Consider the following 16640-nt stretch of genomic DNA (forward strand, 5'->3'; position numbering starts at 1 on the left):
AAGTTCCTCCTATGCCCATTTTTGAAGAGTTTTAATCATAAATGGGTGCTGAATTTTGTCAAAGACTTTTTCTGCATCTATTGAGAGTATCACATGGTTTCTATCTTTCAGTTTGTTAATATGGTGTATCACATTGATTGATTTGTGTATATTGGAGAATCCTTGCATCCTTGGAATAAACCTAACTTGATCATGGTGTATGAGCTTTTTGGTGTGTTGCTGAATTCTTTTTGCTAAAATTTTGTTGAGAATTTTTGCATCTATGTTCATCAGTGATATCGGCCTGTAGTTTTCTTTTTGTGTGTTGTCTTTGTCTAGTTTTGATAACAGGGTGACGGTGGCCTCGTAGAATGATTTTGGAAGTGTTCCTTCCTCTGCAATTTTTTGAAAGTTTTAGAAGGATAGGCATTAGCTCTTCTCTAAATGATAGAATTCTCCTATGAAGCCATCTGGTCCTGGGCTTTTGTTTTCTGGGAAATTTTTTATCATAGCTTCAATTTCAGTGCTTGTAATTGGGTTTTTCATAATTTATATTTCTTCCTGGTTCAGTCTTGGAAGGTTGAACTTTTCTAAGAATCTGTACATTTCTTCCAGGTTATCTATTTTATTGCCATATAGTTTTTCATAATAGTCTCTTATAATCCTTTGTATTTCTCCATTGTCTGTTGTGACCTCTCCTTTTTCATTTCCAATATTGTTGATTTGATTCTTCTCTCTTTTTTATTGCTGAGTCTGGCTAAAGGTTTGTCAATTTTGTTTATCTTCTCAAAGGAACCGCTTTTAGTTTTATTAATCTTTACTATTGTCTCTTTCATTTCTTTTTCATTTATTTCTGCTCAGATCTTCATGATTTCTTTCCTTATACTAATTTTGGGGTTTTTCTGTTCTTCTTTTTCCAGTTGTTTTTAGTGTAAAGCTAGGTTGTCTATTCGATGGTTTTCTTATTTCTCGAGGTAGGACTGTATTGCTACAATCTTCACTCTTAGAACTGCTTTTGCTGCATCCCATAGGTTTTGAGTTGTTGTGTTTTCATTGTCATTTGTTTCTAGGAAATTTTTTATTTTCCTTTTTATTTCTTCAGTAACCTGTTGGTTATTCAGAAATGTGTTGTTTAATCTCCATGTGCCTGTGTTTCTTAGTTTTCTTCTTCTTGTAATTGATATCTAGTCTCATAGCACTGTGGTCAGAGGAGATGCTTGATTCAATTTCAATTTTCTTAAATTTACTGAGGTTTGATTTGTGACCCAAGATATGGTCTATCTGGAGAATATTCCATGTACACTTGAGAAGAAGGTATATTCTTCTACATTTGGATGGAATATCCTGAAGATATCAACGAGATCCATCTCATCTAATGTATCATTTAAGACTTGTGTTGCCTTATTAATTTTCTGCCGGGAGCTGCCATGGGAGATCCACCCCCCCACCCCATGACAAGGTCATGTGGAAAAGAACTGTTAAGCAAGGCTTCAGAACTCAAGGGGCTCCCTAGGCTTTCTCGAGCATCTACCCCAAAACCAGACTCTGTCTGTTTTACTGTTTCATGACTTTCCCCAACTCCTCTGACATTAACAGGGAGCTAACCCTGACCACCTTTCTCTGGAGAAAATTAACTTAGGGCTTAGCTAATAAGTCTCCTGGACATGAGAGGAATATTTCAAATCAAACCCCCTCTATTAGCATTCTAGCTTGCTTGGCAGGTTATCCAGACTCTTGCAGCTATGCATACAATTATTTACAGCCTCCCAACTGTGAGAAGCATGGAAAGCCTAAAACATAGAGCCTTTGAAAGAGTTAAAAGTTATTAGAGTAGTGCTAGTGCTGATGTAGGATTTCATTATTGGGCCAATGCTTGTTGCTAAGTTCCCATATCTCTTATCCACTGTGCACCTAGGAATGCATTAGTTAACACAGTGAGAATGCAAGAAAAACAAGTGTAGCCTTGAATTTAACCATACCAGACTTTTGAGCTAATTGGTTCTTTCTTGTAACTCACTGCACCTTTCTCTGTGAAAAACGTAACTCTATTTGGCATTTTCTGAGGCTGACATAGATTAGAAATACGAAGAAAAAACACTTTGAGGGAAAATAAGTTTTCTGGTTGAGCAGCCTTTATCAAAAGAGGGTCATAAAATGTTCACAGGGCTCCAAGGCCAGAAGATACTGTACACAACATCTTTTGTGGAAAAGGTATGCAGGAAAATCATGGTTTCAATAAGGACAATACTGCTGGAATGTTGGGCTGACTCTGTATGACCTTGCATCTTTCATTTCCCTCTATGTACAAAAAAGGTATATAAGTATCGTTTAAAATTAAAGCTATGGATCTCGCTCATCAAAGCAGCTTGATCTCCTCATGTCAATCATTTTCCTCCTCTTACTCTCTCTTTCAGGCTAGTTCCCATCTGGAGTACAGAAATCCACCGTGTCTACTTATTTGCCTGGGTTTCTAAGACCTGAACGGGAAGGCGCCTTCACTCCCTCAGGAGACCAGGAGGGCACCTGTGGCCTCACGTAGACGGTGCAAGTCTCTTGTCTTGAGACTTTATTGATTTTATGTATAAACCAAGGAACATCAGCCTCTTTTCTTCTCTCCTCTATTTTCTTATCTACAACATTCTTAACTATCTCTCTCTCTCTAAATCAATCACAATTGCCGTCGCCGTTTCTCCTTCGGGTTTCCCTAGATCCTGCCGGGCTTGGACCCCGGCAATTTTCTGTTTTGATGATCTGTCCATTGGTGTGAGTGAGGTGTTAAAATCTCCTACTACTACTGTATTACTGTCAACTTCTCCTTTTATGTCTGTTAGTATTTGTCTTATTTATTGAGGTGCTCCTCTGTTGGGTGCATAGATATTTACAATTGCTATGTCTTCCTCTTGGATTAATCCCTTGATCATTATGTAGTGTCCTTCCTTATCTCTTGTAATCTTCTTTATTTTAAGGTCTATTTTGTCTGATATGAAGATTGCTACTCCTGCTTTCTTTTGCTTCCCATTTGCATGGAATATATTTTTCTACCCTCTCACTTTCAATCTATATGCATCTTTAGGTCTGAAGTGGGTTTCTTGTAGACAGCATATATATGGGTCTTGTTTTTGTATCCATTCAGCCAGTCTGTGTCTTTTGGTTGGAGCATTTAATCCATTTACATTTAAAGCAATTATTGATATATATGTTCCTATTGCCATTTCATTAATCGTTTGGGGTTGATTTTATAGATCTTTTTTCTTCTCTTGTATTTCTTGACTATATAAGTCCCTTTAACATTTGTTGTAAAGCTGGTTTTGTGGTACTGAATTCTTTTAACTTTTGCTTGTCTGAAAATCTTTTGATTTCTCCATCAATTTTGAATGAGATCCTTGCCAGGTATGGTAATCGTGGTTATAGATTTTTCCTTTTCAGTACTTTAAGTATATCCTGCCATTCCCTTCTGGGCTATAGAGTTTCTGCTGAAAGATCAGCTGTTAAGCATGTGGGATTTCCCTTGTATGTTACTTGTTGCTTCTCCCTGGCTGTGTTTAATATTTTCATTGTATTTAGTCTTTGTTAGTTTGATTACTGTGCGTCTTGGCATGTTTCTCCTTGGATTTATCCTGTATGTGACTCTTGGACTTGATTGACTATTTCCTTTTCCATCTTGGGGAAATTTTCAACTATAACCTCTTCAAAAATTTTCTCATACCCTTTCTTTTTCTCTTCTTCTGGGACACCTATAATTAGAATGTTGGTGTGTTTTATATTGTCCCAGAGGTCTCTGAGACTATCCTCCTCCATTCTTTTCATTCTTTTTACTTTATTCTGCTCTTCAGAAGTTATTTCCACCCATTTTATCTTCCAGCTCACTGATTTGGTCTTCTGCTTCAGATATTCTGCTATTGACTCCTTCTAGAGTATTTTTTATTTCAGTAATTGTGTTGTTTGTCTCTGTATGTTTATTCTTTAATTCTTCTTTGTTAACTGAGTCTTACATTTTCTCCATTTTATTTTCCAGGTTTTTTATCATCTTTACTATCATTATTCTGAATTATTTTTCAGGTAGTTTGCCTATTTCCTTTTCATTTACTTGGACTTCTGTGTTTCTAGTTTATTCCTTCATTTGTGTAGTATTTCTCTGCCTTTTCATTATTTTTTTTTAACTTATTGTGTATAAGGTCTCCTTTTCCCAGGCTTCAAGGAAAGTTCAATTATTTCCTTGAAGAAGGTTGAATTCTTTCTTTCTTTTGGTTTCTGCCCTCCACTTTGGCCACCTCATGTGAAGAGCTGACTCATTGGAAAAGACTTTGATGCTGGGAGGGATTACCGGCAGGAGAAGAAGGGGACGACAGAGGATGAGATGGCTGGATGGCATCACTGACTCGATGGACGCGAGTCTGAGTGAACTCAGGGAGTTGGTGATGGACAGGGAGGCCTGGCATGCTGCAATTCATGGGGTCACAAAGAGTCGGACACGACTGAACGACTGAACTGAACTGAACTGAAGGTTGGTCTGGTGGTGTGTGTAAGCTTCATACAGGGTGAGATTTGTGCTGAGTTTTTGTTTGTTTGTTTGTTTTGCCTCTGATGGGCAAGGCTGAATGAGGTGGTACTCCTGTCTACTGATGATAGAGTTTGTATTTTTGTTTTGTTTGTTGTGTAGATGAGACTTCCAATACAGGGTGCTACTGGCGGTTGGGTAATATTGGGTCTTGTATTCAAGAGGTTTCCTTTGTGTGAGTTCTCACTATTTGATACACCCTAGGGTTAGTTCTCTGCAGCAGCAGCAGCAGCAGCAGCAGCAGCAGCAGCAGCAGCAGCAGCAGCAGCAGCAGCAGCAGCAGCGTTAGTTCTCTGGTAGTCTAGGGTCTTTGAGTCAGTGTTCCCACTCCAAAGACTCAGGGCTTGATCTCTGGTCAGGAACAAAGATTCCACAAGTGGTTTGTTATGGCATTAAGTGAGATTTAACTAAATATCCAAAAATGAAAAACCAAAGATGAACCCCAGACAAGTGGCAGTTACAAAATAATGAAATAATAATTAAAATAATGGAATATACATATATATATATACACATCCATGAGCAAAGTAAAAACAGTCCAACAAAAATAAAGTACAGTAGACTGACCCAATGAACAAAGGAAATTAAAAATTATATTCACCAATTAAGAAAAAAAACTCACTAAAGTACAAACTAGAAAACAAAACTAAAGCAAGGTGCCAAGGGGGAGTAAAGCAATGAAAACAAAACTAACAAATATGTTGAGAGGAAAGGAAAGAAAGAAAGAATAGACAAGCAAAGTTAAACAGAGGTAGATGAAGATTAACTACAAGATTAACTGCAAGGGGAAAAGAACAGTAGGAGAGGCAAACAAAGAAATAAATGTAGAAAAAATATAGCAGGTTTAAAAGAATTAAAAATTAAAATTATAAAAAAGAGAAAAGAAAAAAATGGAAGAAGGAAAAAAAAAAGAAAACTTCACAGAATTCCAAAGCCCCATGTAGAGGCAGAGGTTTATAACAACAAAAAAAGTGTGAGTGAATATACACATATATATATACACCCATAAGCAAAATCAAAACAGTCCAAACAAAAATAAAGTACAATAGATTGACCCAGAAGGAAACCAAAAATTATATCTACCAGAACAAGATTAACTAAAGCATAAACTAGAAAACAAAATTAAACCAAGGTGCCAATTGGGGAATAAAGCAATGAAAATAAAACTAACAAATATGTTTAGAGGAAAGGATAGAAAGAAAAGGACAGAATAGATATGAAAAGTTAAATAGAGGTAGATAAAGAATATTTATATACATTAAAGATTAACTGCAAGGAAAAAGAACAGTAGGAAAAGCAAACAAAGGAATAAATGTAGAAAAAATAATAATAGATTTTTTTAAATTAAAATCTAAAAAAGAGAAAAACTCCACAGAACTGCAGAAGCCCAAGACAGAGGCAGAGGTTTATAACAACCATAAAAAATGTGACTGAGGGGGAAAAAAGCTCAAAAGCTTAACTGGATTTCACAGAGCCAATAAAATCGACAACTACAATAGAGGAGAGGGAAAAAAGGAAAAGAAAAAAGAAAAAAAAATCCAAAACAATCCGCAGAACAAGTCAAAACATAATAATAAGTGCTTTTCTTGAGTCACTGTTGTCAGAGTCCTTTCCCTCGCTGGGAGTCACAGGATACCTTACCTCCCTAGGAGGCCCTCCAACACTGTGCTGAGCTCTGGACCTACTGTGGGGGCAGCTCAGATTCTAATCTGGTCCTACTCCTGTGTATTCTTGCCTCCAATGTCCACAGCTATCAGAACTAGTGCGTTTTCTTCTGTGGGAGTTCTCAATGACCTTTTATATATTCCATAGACACAGTCTGCCTAGTTGATCATGTGGATTTAATCTGCAGCTTGTACAGCTGGTGGGAAGGTTTTGGGTCTTCTTCCTTAGCCATACTGCCCCTGGTTTTCAATTATGGTTTTATTTTCACCTCTACATGGGGGTCATCCACTGGTGTTTGCTCCTGAGGCTGCCCTGGAGGACTTGGGTTTGCCCCTGTGAGGGCCAGGCGTGGAGGTGGTGCAGCTGCTTGGGTCGCAGGGCTACTCAGAGGAGTTGACAGCTAGGACAACAGGAAATATAGTGCTCTAGAAGGGTACAGCAACAAGTATTGGCCAGTATGCTCCAGCATTCTTACCTGGAGATACCCTCTCCCTAATAGAGAAGCCTGCCAGGCCACACAGTCTACCAGGTCACAAAGAGTCCAACATGACTGGAGCGACCCTGCACACATCGATGCAAGAATTTTTTTGCCTGTGGCAGCTCTGCCCCAGTGAGAATTGAGCATGAGTGTGGCACAGCTGCTTGGCTTGTGGGGACCCTGGCGGCACCTAGTGTGCAGGGACACGGACTGCCTCAGGTGCAGGAGTTATGGCCCTATTAGAGTCTTTTTTCGAGCCTCTTGTAGCTGACAAACAGAAGGCCCCTTTGGCCAGTCTTTCTCTGTAGCTCTGCCCATTCAGGTACTTAGAGGGCTCCCTTGCCTGGGGTCCTCCTCTGTTGGTCGGTGCGTCAGGCCCTTAAAGGGGCACCCTGGGGGAGGGTCCTACTCTGTAGTTCAGTGCATCACGTGTTCGATGGGCCAGCCTCTCCACCTGCCAATGCTGGTGAGTGGGGAGAGAGAGGCTATGGTGATGGCTCCACCCCCTGCGTGTGACTTAGCAGTACTGCCTTGCTTCCATGGCTGCCTGGCTTTCCTCCACCAGCATTTCCCACCATGATCTCCTCCCTCACATCCCCTCAATCTGTCTCTCTGCAGTCAACAGCAGCCCTCACTCTGGGATTGCTCCACAATCCCTAAACTCCAGCTCCCAGCCACTGCACCTTCCAGGGAACCAGGATTCCTGTCCGGGGTATGTATGGCTGTGGCAAGGACTGTCTGATTCTCATTCCATTTAGGCTGCCACAGGTCAGCTGTTTCACTCTCAGCCTTAAATGTTTCTCCTCTGACTCAGACAATTGTCTCAATGTGGGGATTGAACCCCTGCTTCAATTCTCCTACCAGCTGATGGCAGGTCCAGTCCTACCAACACTCCTGTTTTTCCCTCTAGTTCCTTGGCCCTACTGAGTTTTGCATGGTTCTATATATTCCTTTCCACTGGTCAAGTACTCCTGTCCACTCTCAGCTGGTGTCCTGCAAGCATTTGTGTGTCTGAAGGTGTATGTATTCTTGATGTGTCCATGGAGAGCGATGTACTCCATGTCCACCTACTCATCTGCCATCTTGTTCCCCCTACTCTTTTTTTAAAATTAAGATTTTTAGTTGGCATTTCAGTATCAAACTCTCAAAAATTAATACAATGAATACACAGAAAAGTAGAAGGATAGTGTATACCTGAAAAGCACCATGAACCAATACAACATAATTTAAGATTTATACAGTTTTCACACAACAGCAGGGTACAAATTCTATCCAAGTTCCCATTGACTATAAACCAAGAGACACTGGACAGTATCCAAGGACATAAAACAAGGTGCAAAATTTTCATGATTAGTCTTATCTGACTGTTTTTCTTTGCTTTTTCTTTTTCTCACTTCTGATTAAATTTATCCTTTGGCTTAAGTTTTTCCACAGACAAAAGGCTGGCAGAGGACATGAGGAAGAAGGAGCATAGGGTCCTGCTCCATTTCAGTACCACACTGCCGGCGACGGAATGACACACCAACACTGCAGAGTGGTTAAAATCTTTATATTTTAACACTTGCTTCTTACAGCTCCTTAATTTTATATCCCTTGCACAACAACCTACAGGGCAAGCTGCCAAGCACTACGACTCAGAGACTATACAGTGCGCAGGCGCACGGCGAGATAACCTTTACCTTGGCTTATTTACTGCAGCTAAGACTTTGTTTTGGGGAACTTCCTTATCAACTTAGAATCCGTTTTGTCCCAAGGTCTGTTCCTTTTGAGGAATCAGAGAAACATCCTTGTGTGCAAGCAATGTTCTTTTCCCATGGGAACAAACAGGATTTTTAGCTGAACATCTCGTTTGCAAGAATGCTCAGCCCTGGTTGACAGTCTCGTTTGCAAGCACTTCTCAACCTTCCTTAAACCTAGTTCCCTACACTGGGCAGAACATCTCGTTTGCAAGAATGTTCAGCCCTGGTTGAGAGTCTCGTTTGCAAGCACTTCTCAACCTTCTTTAAACCTAGTTCCCTACACCACACAGTTCTCTGTACCTCAAAAAGTTCATCTGATATCTGTTAAACCATTGAACAATTTCAAATTAGTTGATCATTGTTCAATATTTTATATGTGTAAGGCACTGCAGGGACACAAGATGAGTAAGTCTTTGTACTAAGGAGGAAGGTCAAGGAAAGAACTCAGTGTTTCAGATTATAAGGCAGAATAAGATAGCAATTACTCTGGATGTTCAAAATAAGGGAAAAAATGGAAGGATCAGAAGAGGCTTCATTTGGAAAATGATTTCTAAGATAAGCCTTGAAGGAAAAGTAATAATGTCACCTACAGAAGTGGAGGTACAAGAAACAAAATTAACAAAGTCAGGTAAAAGGACAGTATTAAGAGATAATCAGGTGACAGCTGAACTTTTCAGCTTTGTTGAAAACTAATGCATTAGCAACCAAAGTGTAGCTCCATACATATTAGTAGATTAAAAATCCTTGAGTTACAGGATAGCAAATTCATATCTAATTTGATAGATCTATTATGCAACCATTTAGATTTTTGAATAGGAAATTAAATGATTTTAATGTCCCTTTGGAAATCTATTCTGAAGAAGTAAGAGACCAGGAGGTCAGTGAAGAAGTTGTAAGAGAAATACCACTTAAGAAACAGTGAGGAATACTATTTCACACCTGCTAGGATGGCTACAATGAAAGAGAAAAAAAATAGCAAGTGCTGATGAAGAGTAGAGAAACTGGAAGCCTCACACATTGCTAGTGGAAAAGTTAATGGCGCAACCATGACAAAAACTTTGGCAGTTGCTCAAAAGTTACACACAGAGTTAACTTAGCAATTTCATTCCTAGATATACACTCAAAAGAATTGAAAAGATATGTTTCTACATGAAAAAAACTTGTACATGAATATTTTAGCAGAATATTTATTTATAACAGCCAATAAGTGAAAAGTATGTTCATCAGCTGAAAAAATATAAATAAATAGTGGTATATCCATGCAATAAAATGTTACTTGGCAATAAAAAAGAAGGACATACTGAGGACATACATGTTACAATATGAATGAAACTTGAAAACATTATGATAAGTGAAAATGCAAAAGGCCACACACTGTAAGATTTCATTTAAATAAAGTTTCCAGGACAGGCAAATTTACAAAGACAGAAAGTGGTTGCCATAAGGATAGGCATAGGGATAAATAAACTACTAAGTATGGGGTTTCTTTTCAGGGTGATGAAAATATTCTGGAATTAGTATTCATGATGGCTGCATAATATTGTAAATATATTTAACAATCACTAAACTGCATACTTTAAAATGGTCAAATGGTGAGTTTTATGCTAAATTTATCCCATTTTTTAAAAAACAAAGAAGAAATACTGAAGAAATAAACTACAATGGTAGTCATGTGACTAGAAGGACAAATGAGGGAAATGTTAAGAAATTACAGTCTACATTTTTTTTTTAATGTTTAGGCTTTCTTTGTTAAAAGTCAGGAGTTGATATTAAGCACAGCCAATAATTTTGAAATTAATATGTTAACAGGAAAGCTGCCATGAAGCACAACATGAATTTCATAATTTGAACTCTACTGAGATATAGAAGCATTATTTTTTTACAGACATTTTCAACTACACAGTCAGTTTAATAATGAAAGGCAAGCTTATATCCCATCTGTCATGCACATTTTGTTACAGTGTATGATATTGGTGATTTCTGAAAAAATTAGTTGTTGGATTAGAAGCAAATTTTTTACTAATTAATTTTTATTGAAGTATAGTTGTTTCACAATGTTAGTTTCTGCTGTACAGCAAAGTGAATCAGATATACATGTATACATATGGGAAATAGATGAGGAAACAGTGGAAACAGTGGCTGATTTTATTTCTGGGGGCTCCAAAATCACTGCAGATGGTTATTGCAGCCATGAAATTAAAAGATGCAAGATGCTTACTCCTTGGAAGGAAAGTTTTGACCAACATAGACAGCATATTAAAAAACAGAGACATTACGTTGCCAGCAAAGGCTATGGTTTTTCCAGGAGTCATATATGGATGTGAGAGTTGGACTATAAAGAAAGCTGAGTGCCAAAGAACTGAAGCTTTTGAACTGTGGTGTTGGAGAAGACTCTTTTCTTGGACTGCAAGGAGATCCAACCAGTCCATCTTAAAGGAGATCAGTCCTGGATGTTCATTGGTAGGACTGATGCTAAAGCTGAAACTCCAATACTTCGGCCACCTGATGTGAAGAGCTGACTCATTGGAAAAGACCCTGATGCTGGAAAAGATTGACGGTGGGAGGAGAAGGGGATGACAGAGGTTGAGATGGTTGGATGGCATCACCAACTCAATGGATATGAGTTTGGGTAAACTCCGAGAGTTGGTGATGGACATGGAGGCCTGGCATGCTGCAGTGCATGGGGTCACAAAGAGTCAGACATGACTGAGGAACTAAACTCAACTAATATGAGAGATTTTAACTTGTAAAAAAAAAAAAAGCTAAAATCAAAGAAGCATAATTAGATATAGGAAATAGAGAAAACATGCATTAAAAAGCAAGAGCTAGTTTGTGTAGAAACACAACAAATTCAGTTTGAACCATCATGGATTCCAAATATGTTGTTTGGGTATTTATACTGAGATTAATGAATTACTATTAAAATACTGTATATACTAATTCAATGGCTGAGAGATTATACTTTTAAACATATATAACATTGGAAATATTGAGAACTACAAGTCTGAAAATCAACTGTTAGAAAAGGTAAAGCCATCCTCATGGAAAGAATCTACAATATTAATTTTAGAATTGGAAGACACCTTCACATTCAAAATCTCAGGGTTCTACCATTTCAATATCTCTTATCAAGTTTCCACTCAAAACACTTCTTGGCAGGTTCTTTATGAAAGAATATAAAAGACAGTCCCCATTTTAAGTTCATCAAAGTGCAGCACAAAAAGAAAGGCAGAAAGAAGGTAAATACCTAACATTCAGAAAATATGTTAAAACATATTGGGTTTCCAAGGTAAATACTCAATTTTCCCAGCGTTTATTAAGTACCTAGTATCTTTCAGGACTCTGAAGTACTCTCTGAAGGGTGTAAAATGTAAGTAAATACAATCATTATAGTTAAGGACACTGGAGGCTAGAGACGGAGTAGTTTTGCTTCATGTAGCTATCTATGTGTGAGCAATTAGGGGATGGAAACACAATGAATGCTGTAGGGATTCAAAGAGGGAAAAGATCATCCTGAATTTCTAGCTCTGAATTTCTAGCTTCTTATCTAGCAAGATAAGTATCAGAAAAGGAACCTTAAGAATATGTTCTTAAGGTCCTGAACAAGTTCAGTGCTTCCCTGGTGGTCCAGAGGTTAAGAATCCACCTACAAATGCAGGGGACACTGGTTCAATGATTCTTGGTCTGGAAAGGGATCATGCCCCACTTGCCCCACATGCTGCAGGGCAACTAAGGGCATGTGCCACAACTACTGAGCTCAGGTGCCCTAGAGCACATGCTTCACAGGAGAAGTCACCGCAATGAGAAGCACACAACCACAACTAAAGCATAGCTCCCCCACTCCACCACAACTAGAGAAAGCTGGCACACAGCAAGGAAGACCCAGTGCAAGCAAAAATAAATAAATCTTTAAAAAAAGAATATGTTAGTTTAGGAGGCAGAACTGGCAGCAGTAGGTTGGTTCTAATCAGGGGAACCAGTTTAGATAAAATCATGGAGGCAGGAAGGCAGGCACACAGTACATTGGAGGAAGGCTGGAAGATAAGTTTTGAAACACAGCCTGGGTTGTAGATAAATGGTCTTGAATGCCAGAATGAGAATTCAGTAGGGATTAGAGAGTTCTTGATTTTGTTAGACCAAGAGAATGATATAATAAAAATTGTTGAAAATACTCATCTAGGGTTGGGTTGTGGGCTCTGAGCAGCCCCTGCCCAATGGCAGCAGTAGTTCTAGGGGGAGACACCGTGGGTCCTGAATGTATCTTCCCCAATCAGACTGAGGAACTGGGGCCACATTGGGGTCCCATGGAAGGCACTGGGGATTGGAGCAGTGAGGAACCAGAGGAAGAACAAGAGGAAAGGGGGGCAGGACCAGCTGGCTACTCCTACCAGCCTCTGAACCAAGATCCTGAGTAAGAGGAGGTGGAACTGGCATCAGTGAGGGATGGAGAAGATGTAGTTGCTGATATTCAAGATCAGACCCAGGCCCTGGGGCTTCATTTGCCAGACCCACCACTAGAAAGTGAGGACGAAGACAAGCAGAGAGCTACAGCATTCAACAACCACAGCTCTATTCCCATGGACCCAGAACATGTAGAGCTGGTGAAAAGGACGATGGCTGGCATAAACCTGCCTGCGCCAGGGGTTCCTGCCTGGGCTCATGAGATATCAGATGCCCAGTGGGAAGATGTGGTACAGAAGGCCCTCCAAGCCCGGCAGGCCACCCCTGCCTGGAAGTGACCACCCTGAGAGCTGCCATAACTCCCTACATTCCAGGCCAGAACCAGCACAGGACTGAACACATCCTGGTTGTCACATCCATCTCCATCCTCCCCAGCTCCCCTCCACATCAAGGCAAATCAGACTTCTTCTCAGACTTTATTCAGTTCTGTACATATGGGGACATCGGCCCAAGTCCCACCCACCTTAGCATGTGTCACTCTGTGGAGAATAAAGAACCCTATGTACACAGCCAAAAAAAAAAAAAAAGACAGAATACCCAACTAACAACATTTTGAAACACAGACTGGCAGAGGGAGCTCTGCAGAGGAAAATCAGTTTTTAAAATAAGGCTATTGTGATGACATAAGCAATAAGTAAGATTACTCTTATCTATCTTATCTACATGTGATAATAAAAACAGAAAGAAGGAAATGAAAGGCACATGAGAGGTAAAATACACAAAGCTTGTAAACAATGCAGAAAGCAAGGTCAAGCGGGGTTTCAGAAGAATGGAGATGCTAGTGCCAAAACAGGCAAGCTAGAGAAAGGAGCCTGGAGTCAAGAAAGAAGATGAAATTATTCTGTGAACACTATTAAAATAGAAGCATCTAAAAAAACAGAAACATCTAGGAGCAAACAGATGCTCCTGGCAAAAGTTTGGATTAAAGAGAAAGAAGTCATAAAAATAAAATAAGAAATGCTAGAAAAATCAAACACTAGAAAGAAATTTTTAAATGTCACTTTTTAAAAAATGAGGCCACTGACAATTTTCCAAATGATATGGGGTGGGAGGTGGGAGGGGGGTTCAGGATTGGGAACTCTTGTACACCCATGGCTGATTCATGTCAATGTATGGCAAAACCAATACAGTATTGTAAAGCAGAATAAAGTAAAAATAAAAATAAAAAAAAAAAGAAAAGAAAAAAAAATAGAGAGAGACAGAAACCAGACAAGTAGAGAAGTGAAAACATGAGTAGTGAGAAAGTAGAAATGAAGAGTATAAATCATACTTTTAAACATTGTAATAGAAAAAGTTAGTCAATAATAAGATATTAGTTAAAGTTTTAACTAATATAAAGATATTTAACTAATATAAAGATAGTTCTACTATCTCTCTGGAGAAGATAGTAGAATACTATGGCTTTTTACCAACAGGATGAAAAGTATTTCAATATTTTAACAGTTGGCTTCACCTTAATAGGGTATGTTGGTTGCATAAAAGCCCTGAACTTTCCCTAAGGAAACTCAAGCACAAACACAACAAGAATACATGAAAGGAATTTTTAAGCAATCCTGATTCACTATAAAACACAAAATTGATGAAAAACGTTGTGGTCAATACATATAATGGAATACTCTACAATAATTAAAATAAAGTATAGCTACAGGCAATGTGGCTAAATCTCACAAAAATAGGTGAGAGGGAAAAAAGCCATGAAAGAACACATGCCCTATGATTCTATCCATATAACTTCCAATCTGTAAAACTAAACTATATTGTATAGAGAAGCATAAATCATAAAAGAAATACAAGGAAATTATTACTAGGATTGTGAAAGAGAAGGATGGATATAGGAGGGATTCTGAGGCACTGGAGATGTTTTTTAATTTTATAATTATTTGATAACTTATCTAACAGGTTTAATGACCTTTATAATTAACTGTTGACTTAACCAATTAGTTTAATGACCTTTTCTATGTTATCTTATATTTTGCAATAAAGGAAAAAAAAAAACAAGTAAACAAAAACCTCCCAATAACATTTGGAAGAAATGAGGGTTTGCAGCTGAAACAAGATAGCACAAATGATGACGTGAAGAGATGGGCAAAGTTTCAGATTACAGCAAACAAAAAGAAGAGAAAATGATTGGAGAACGCAAGAGCCAAAATGGTATTTATTCAAAGTCAATTCATTACAGGACATAGAGCACCCTGGATAGAAGTAGAAGAGCTTCTTAAATCAGAGAGAAACTTCCAAGGCAAATTTCCCAAAGAAAATGGGCACCAAGGGAAAAGTAAGCGAATATACCATTTCTTTGATCAATTCTTTGGGGATTTTGTGTTTGTGCATGTCTCTTTGTACATCTGCTAAAAGAAGTTTCCTTGGGTATTGCTCTCAGAAAGCAGCAATTTAAAGCTGATCAAAAGCTAAGTCCCAGGGAATTCCCTGGAGGTCCAGTGGTTAGGACTCTGCACTTCCACTGCAAGGGCACAGGTTCGATTCCTGGTAAGGAACTAAGATTCTGCATGCCACATGGCTAGCCAGAAAAAGAAGCTAAGTCCCCATCAACAGATGTATGGATAAAGAAGATGTGGTATACACACACACACACACACACACACACAATGAACGTTCAGTTCAGTTCTGTCGCTCAGTCGTGTCCGACTATTTGTGACCCCGTGGACCGCAGCATGCCAGGCTTCCCTGTCCATCACCAACTCCCAGAGCTTACTCAAACTCATGTCCATCGAGTTGGTGATGCCATCCAACCATCTCAACCTCTGTCATCCCCTTCTCTTCCCACCTTCAATCTTTCCCAGCATCAGGGTCTTTTCCAATGAGTCAGTTCTGCACATCAGGTGGACAAAGTATTGGAGTTTCAGCTTCAGCATCATTCCTTCCAATGATTTTAAAACTCAACATTCAGAAAACTAAGATCATGGCATCTGACCCCATCATTTCATGCAAATAGATGGGGAAACAATGGAAACAGTGAGAGACTTTATTTTCTTAGGCTCCAAAATTACTGCAGATGGTGACTGCAGCCAAGAAATTAAAAGATGCTTGCTCCTTGGAAGAAAAGCTATGACCAATCTAGACAGAATATTAAAAAAGCAGAGACCAATTATACTTCAAAACCAAATAGAAAAAGAGGTCAAGTTTGTGGTTACCAGAAGCAGGGCGGGGGTGAGGGGCGTTGGGGTTGAGGGGGGGGATGGAGAGGAAGAATTGCATGAAGTTAGTCAAAAGGTATAAACTTCCAAACCTCCAGTTATAAGACAAGTATGTAGTAGAGATATAATGTACAACATGGTAAATATAATCAACTCTGCTGTATGTTATACTTAAAAGTTGTTAAGGTAAATCCTAAGAGTTATCACAGGAAAAATTTTATTTCTTCCTTTAATTTTATGTCATATGAGATGATGGAGGTTCACTAACCCCACTGTAGTAATCATTTCATCATGTATGTATGTCAGATCATTATCCTATATACCCCTTGAACTTACACAGGGCTGTATATCAATCATATTTTAACAAATCTGAAGAAAAAAAATAAAGATGATCAAAAGGATATGAGTGACCTCCATGCTAGGAATTTACTCTAGAAAATAATTGAATTTGCCAAAATGCTTACTACAAGGGTGTTCAATCAAATACTATTTATAGTGGCCCAAAAAAAAGAGATTTCAGTACCTGTGCCATAATCATAAAATTTGTATTTGTTAACATTTTAGAAAAGAATATGGAAAATATTCATTGTATATTAATAAGTAGA

General features: G+C 38.6%; 1 protein-coding gene and 1 pseudogene across 5 annotated transcripts in view; both read left to right on the forward strand.

The window, feature by feature from the left end:
• LOC138442392 (all-trans-retinol dehydrogenase [NAD(+)] ADH4-like) overlaps positions 1–16640 on the forward strand; it is an 86449-nt gene that overhangs the window by 32140 nt on the left and 37669 nt on the right. The window contains exons 1-3 of one of the 5 annotated variants that reach the window (XM_069593650.1): positions 2802–4483; positions 7299–7392; positions 15060–15155. In XM_069593650.1, coding sequence (XP_069449751.1) covers positions 15138–15155 — 18 coding nt within the window. In that variant the 5' untranslated portion in view covers positions 2802–4483; positions 7299–7392; positions 15060–15137. Of the gene's footprint in view, positions 1–2801; positions 4484–7298; positions 7393–14863; positions 15156–16640 lie in introns of those variants that run through there. The other 4 variants (XM_069593648.1, XM_069593651.1, XM_069593647.1 and 1 more) reach the window with 4 other exon arrangements.
• On the forward strand, positions 12560–14889 carry LOC138442395 (male-enhanced antigen 1 pseudogene; annotated as a pseudogene).

Source organism: Ovis canadensis, chromosome 6 (assembly GCF_042477335.2).
Source record: "Ovis canadensis isolate MfBH-ARS-UI-01 breed Bighorn chromosome 6, ARS-UI_OviCan_v2, whole genome shotgun sequence".
Taxonomy (NCBI): domain Eukaryota; kingdom Metazoa; phylum Chordata; class Mammalia; order Artiodactyla; family Bovidae; genus Ovis; species Ovis canadensis.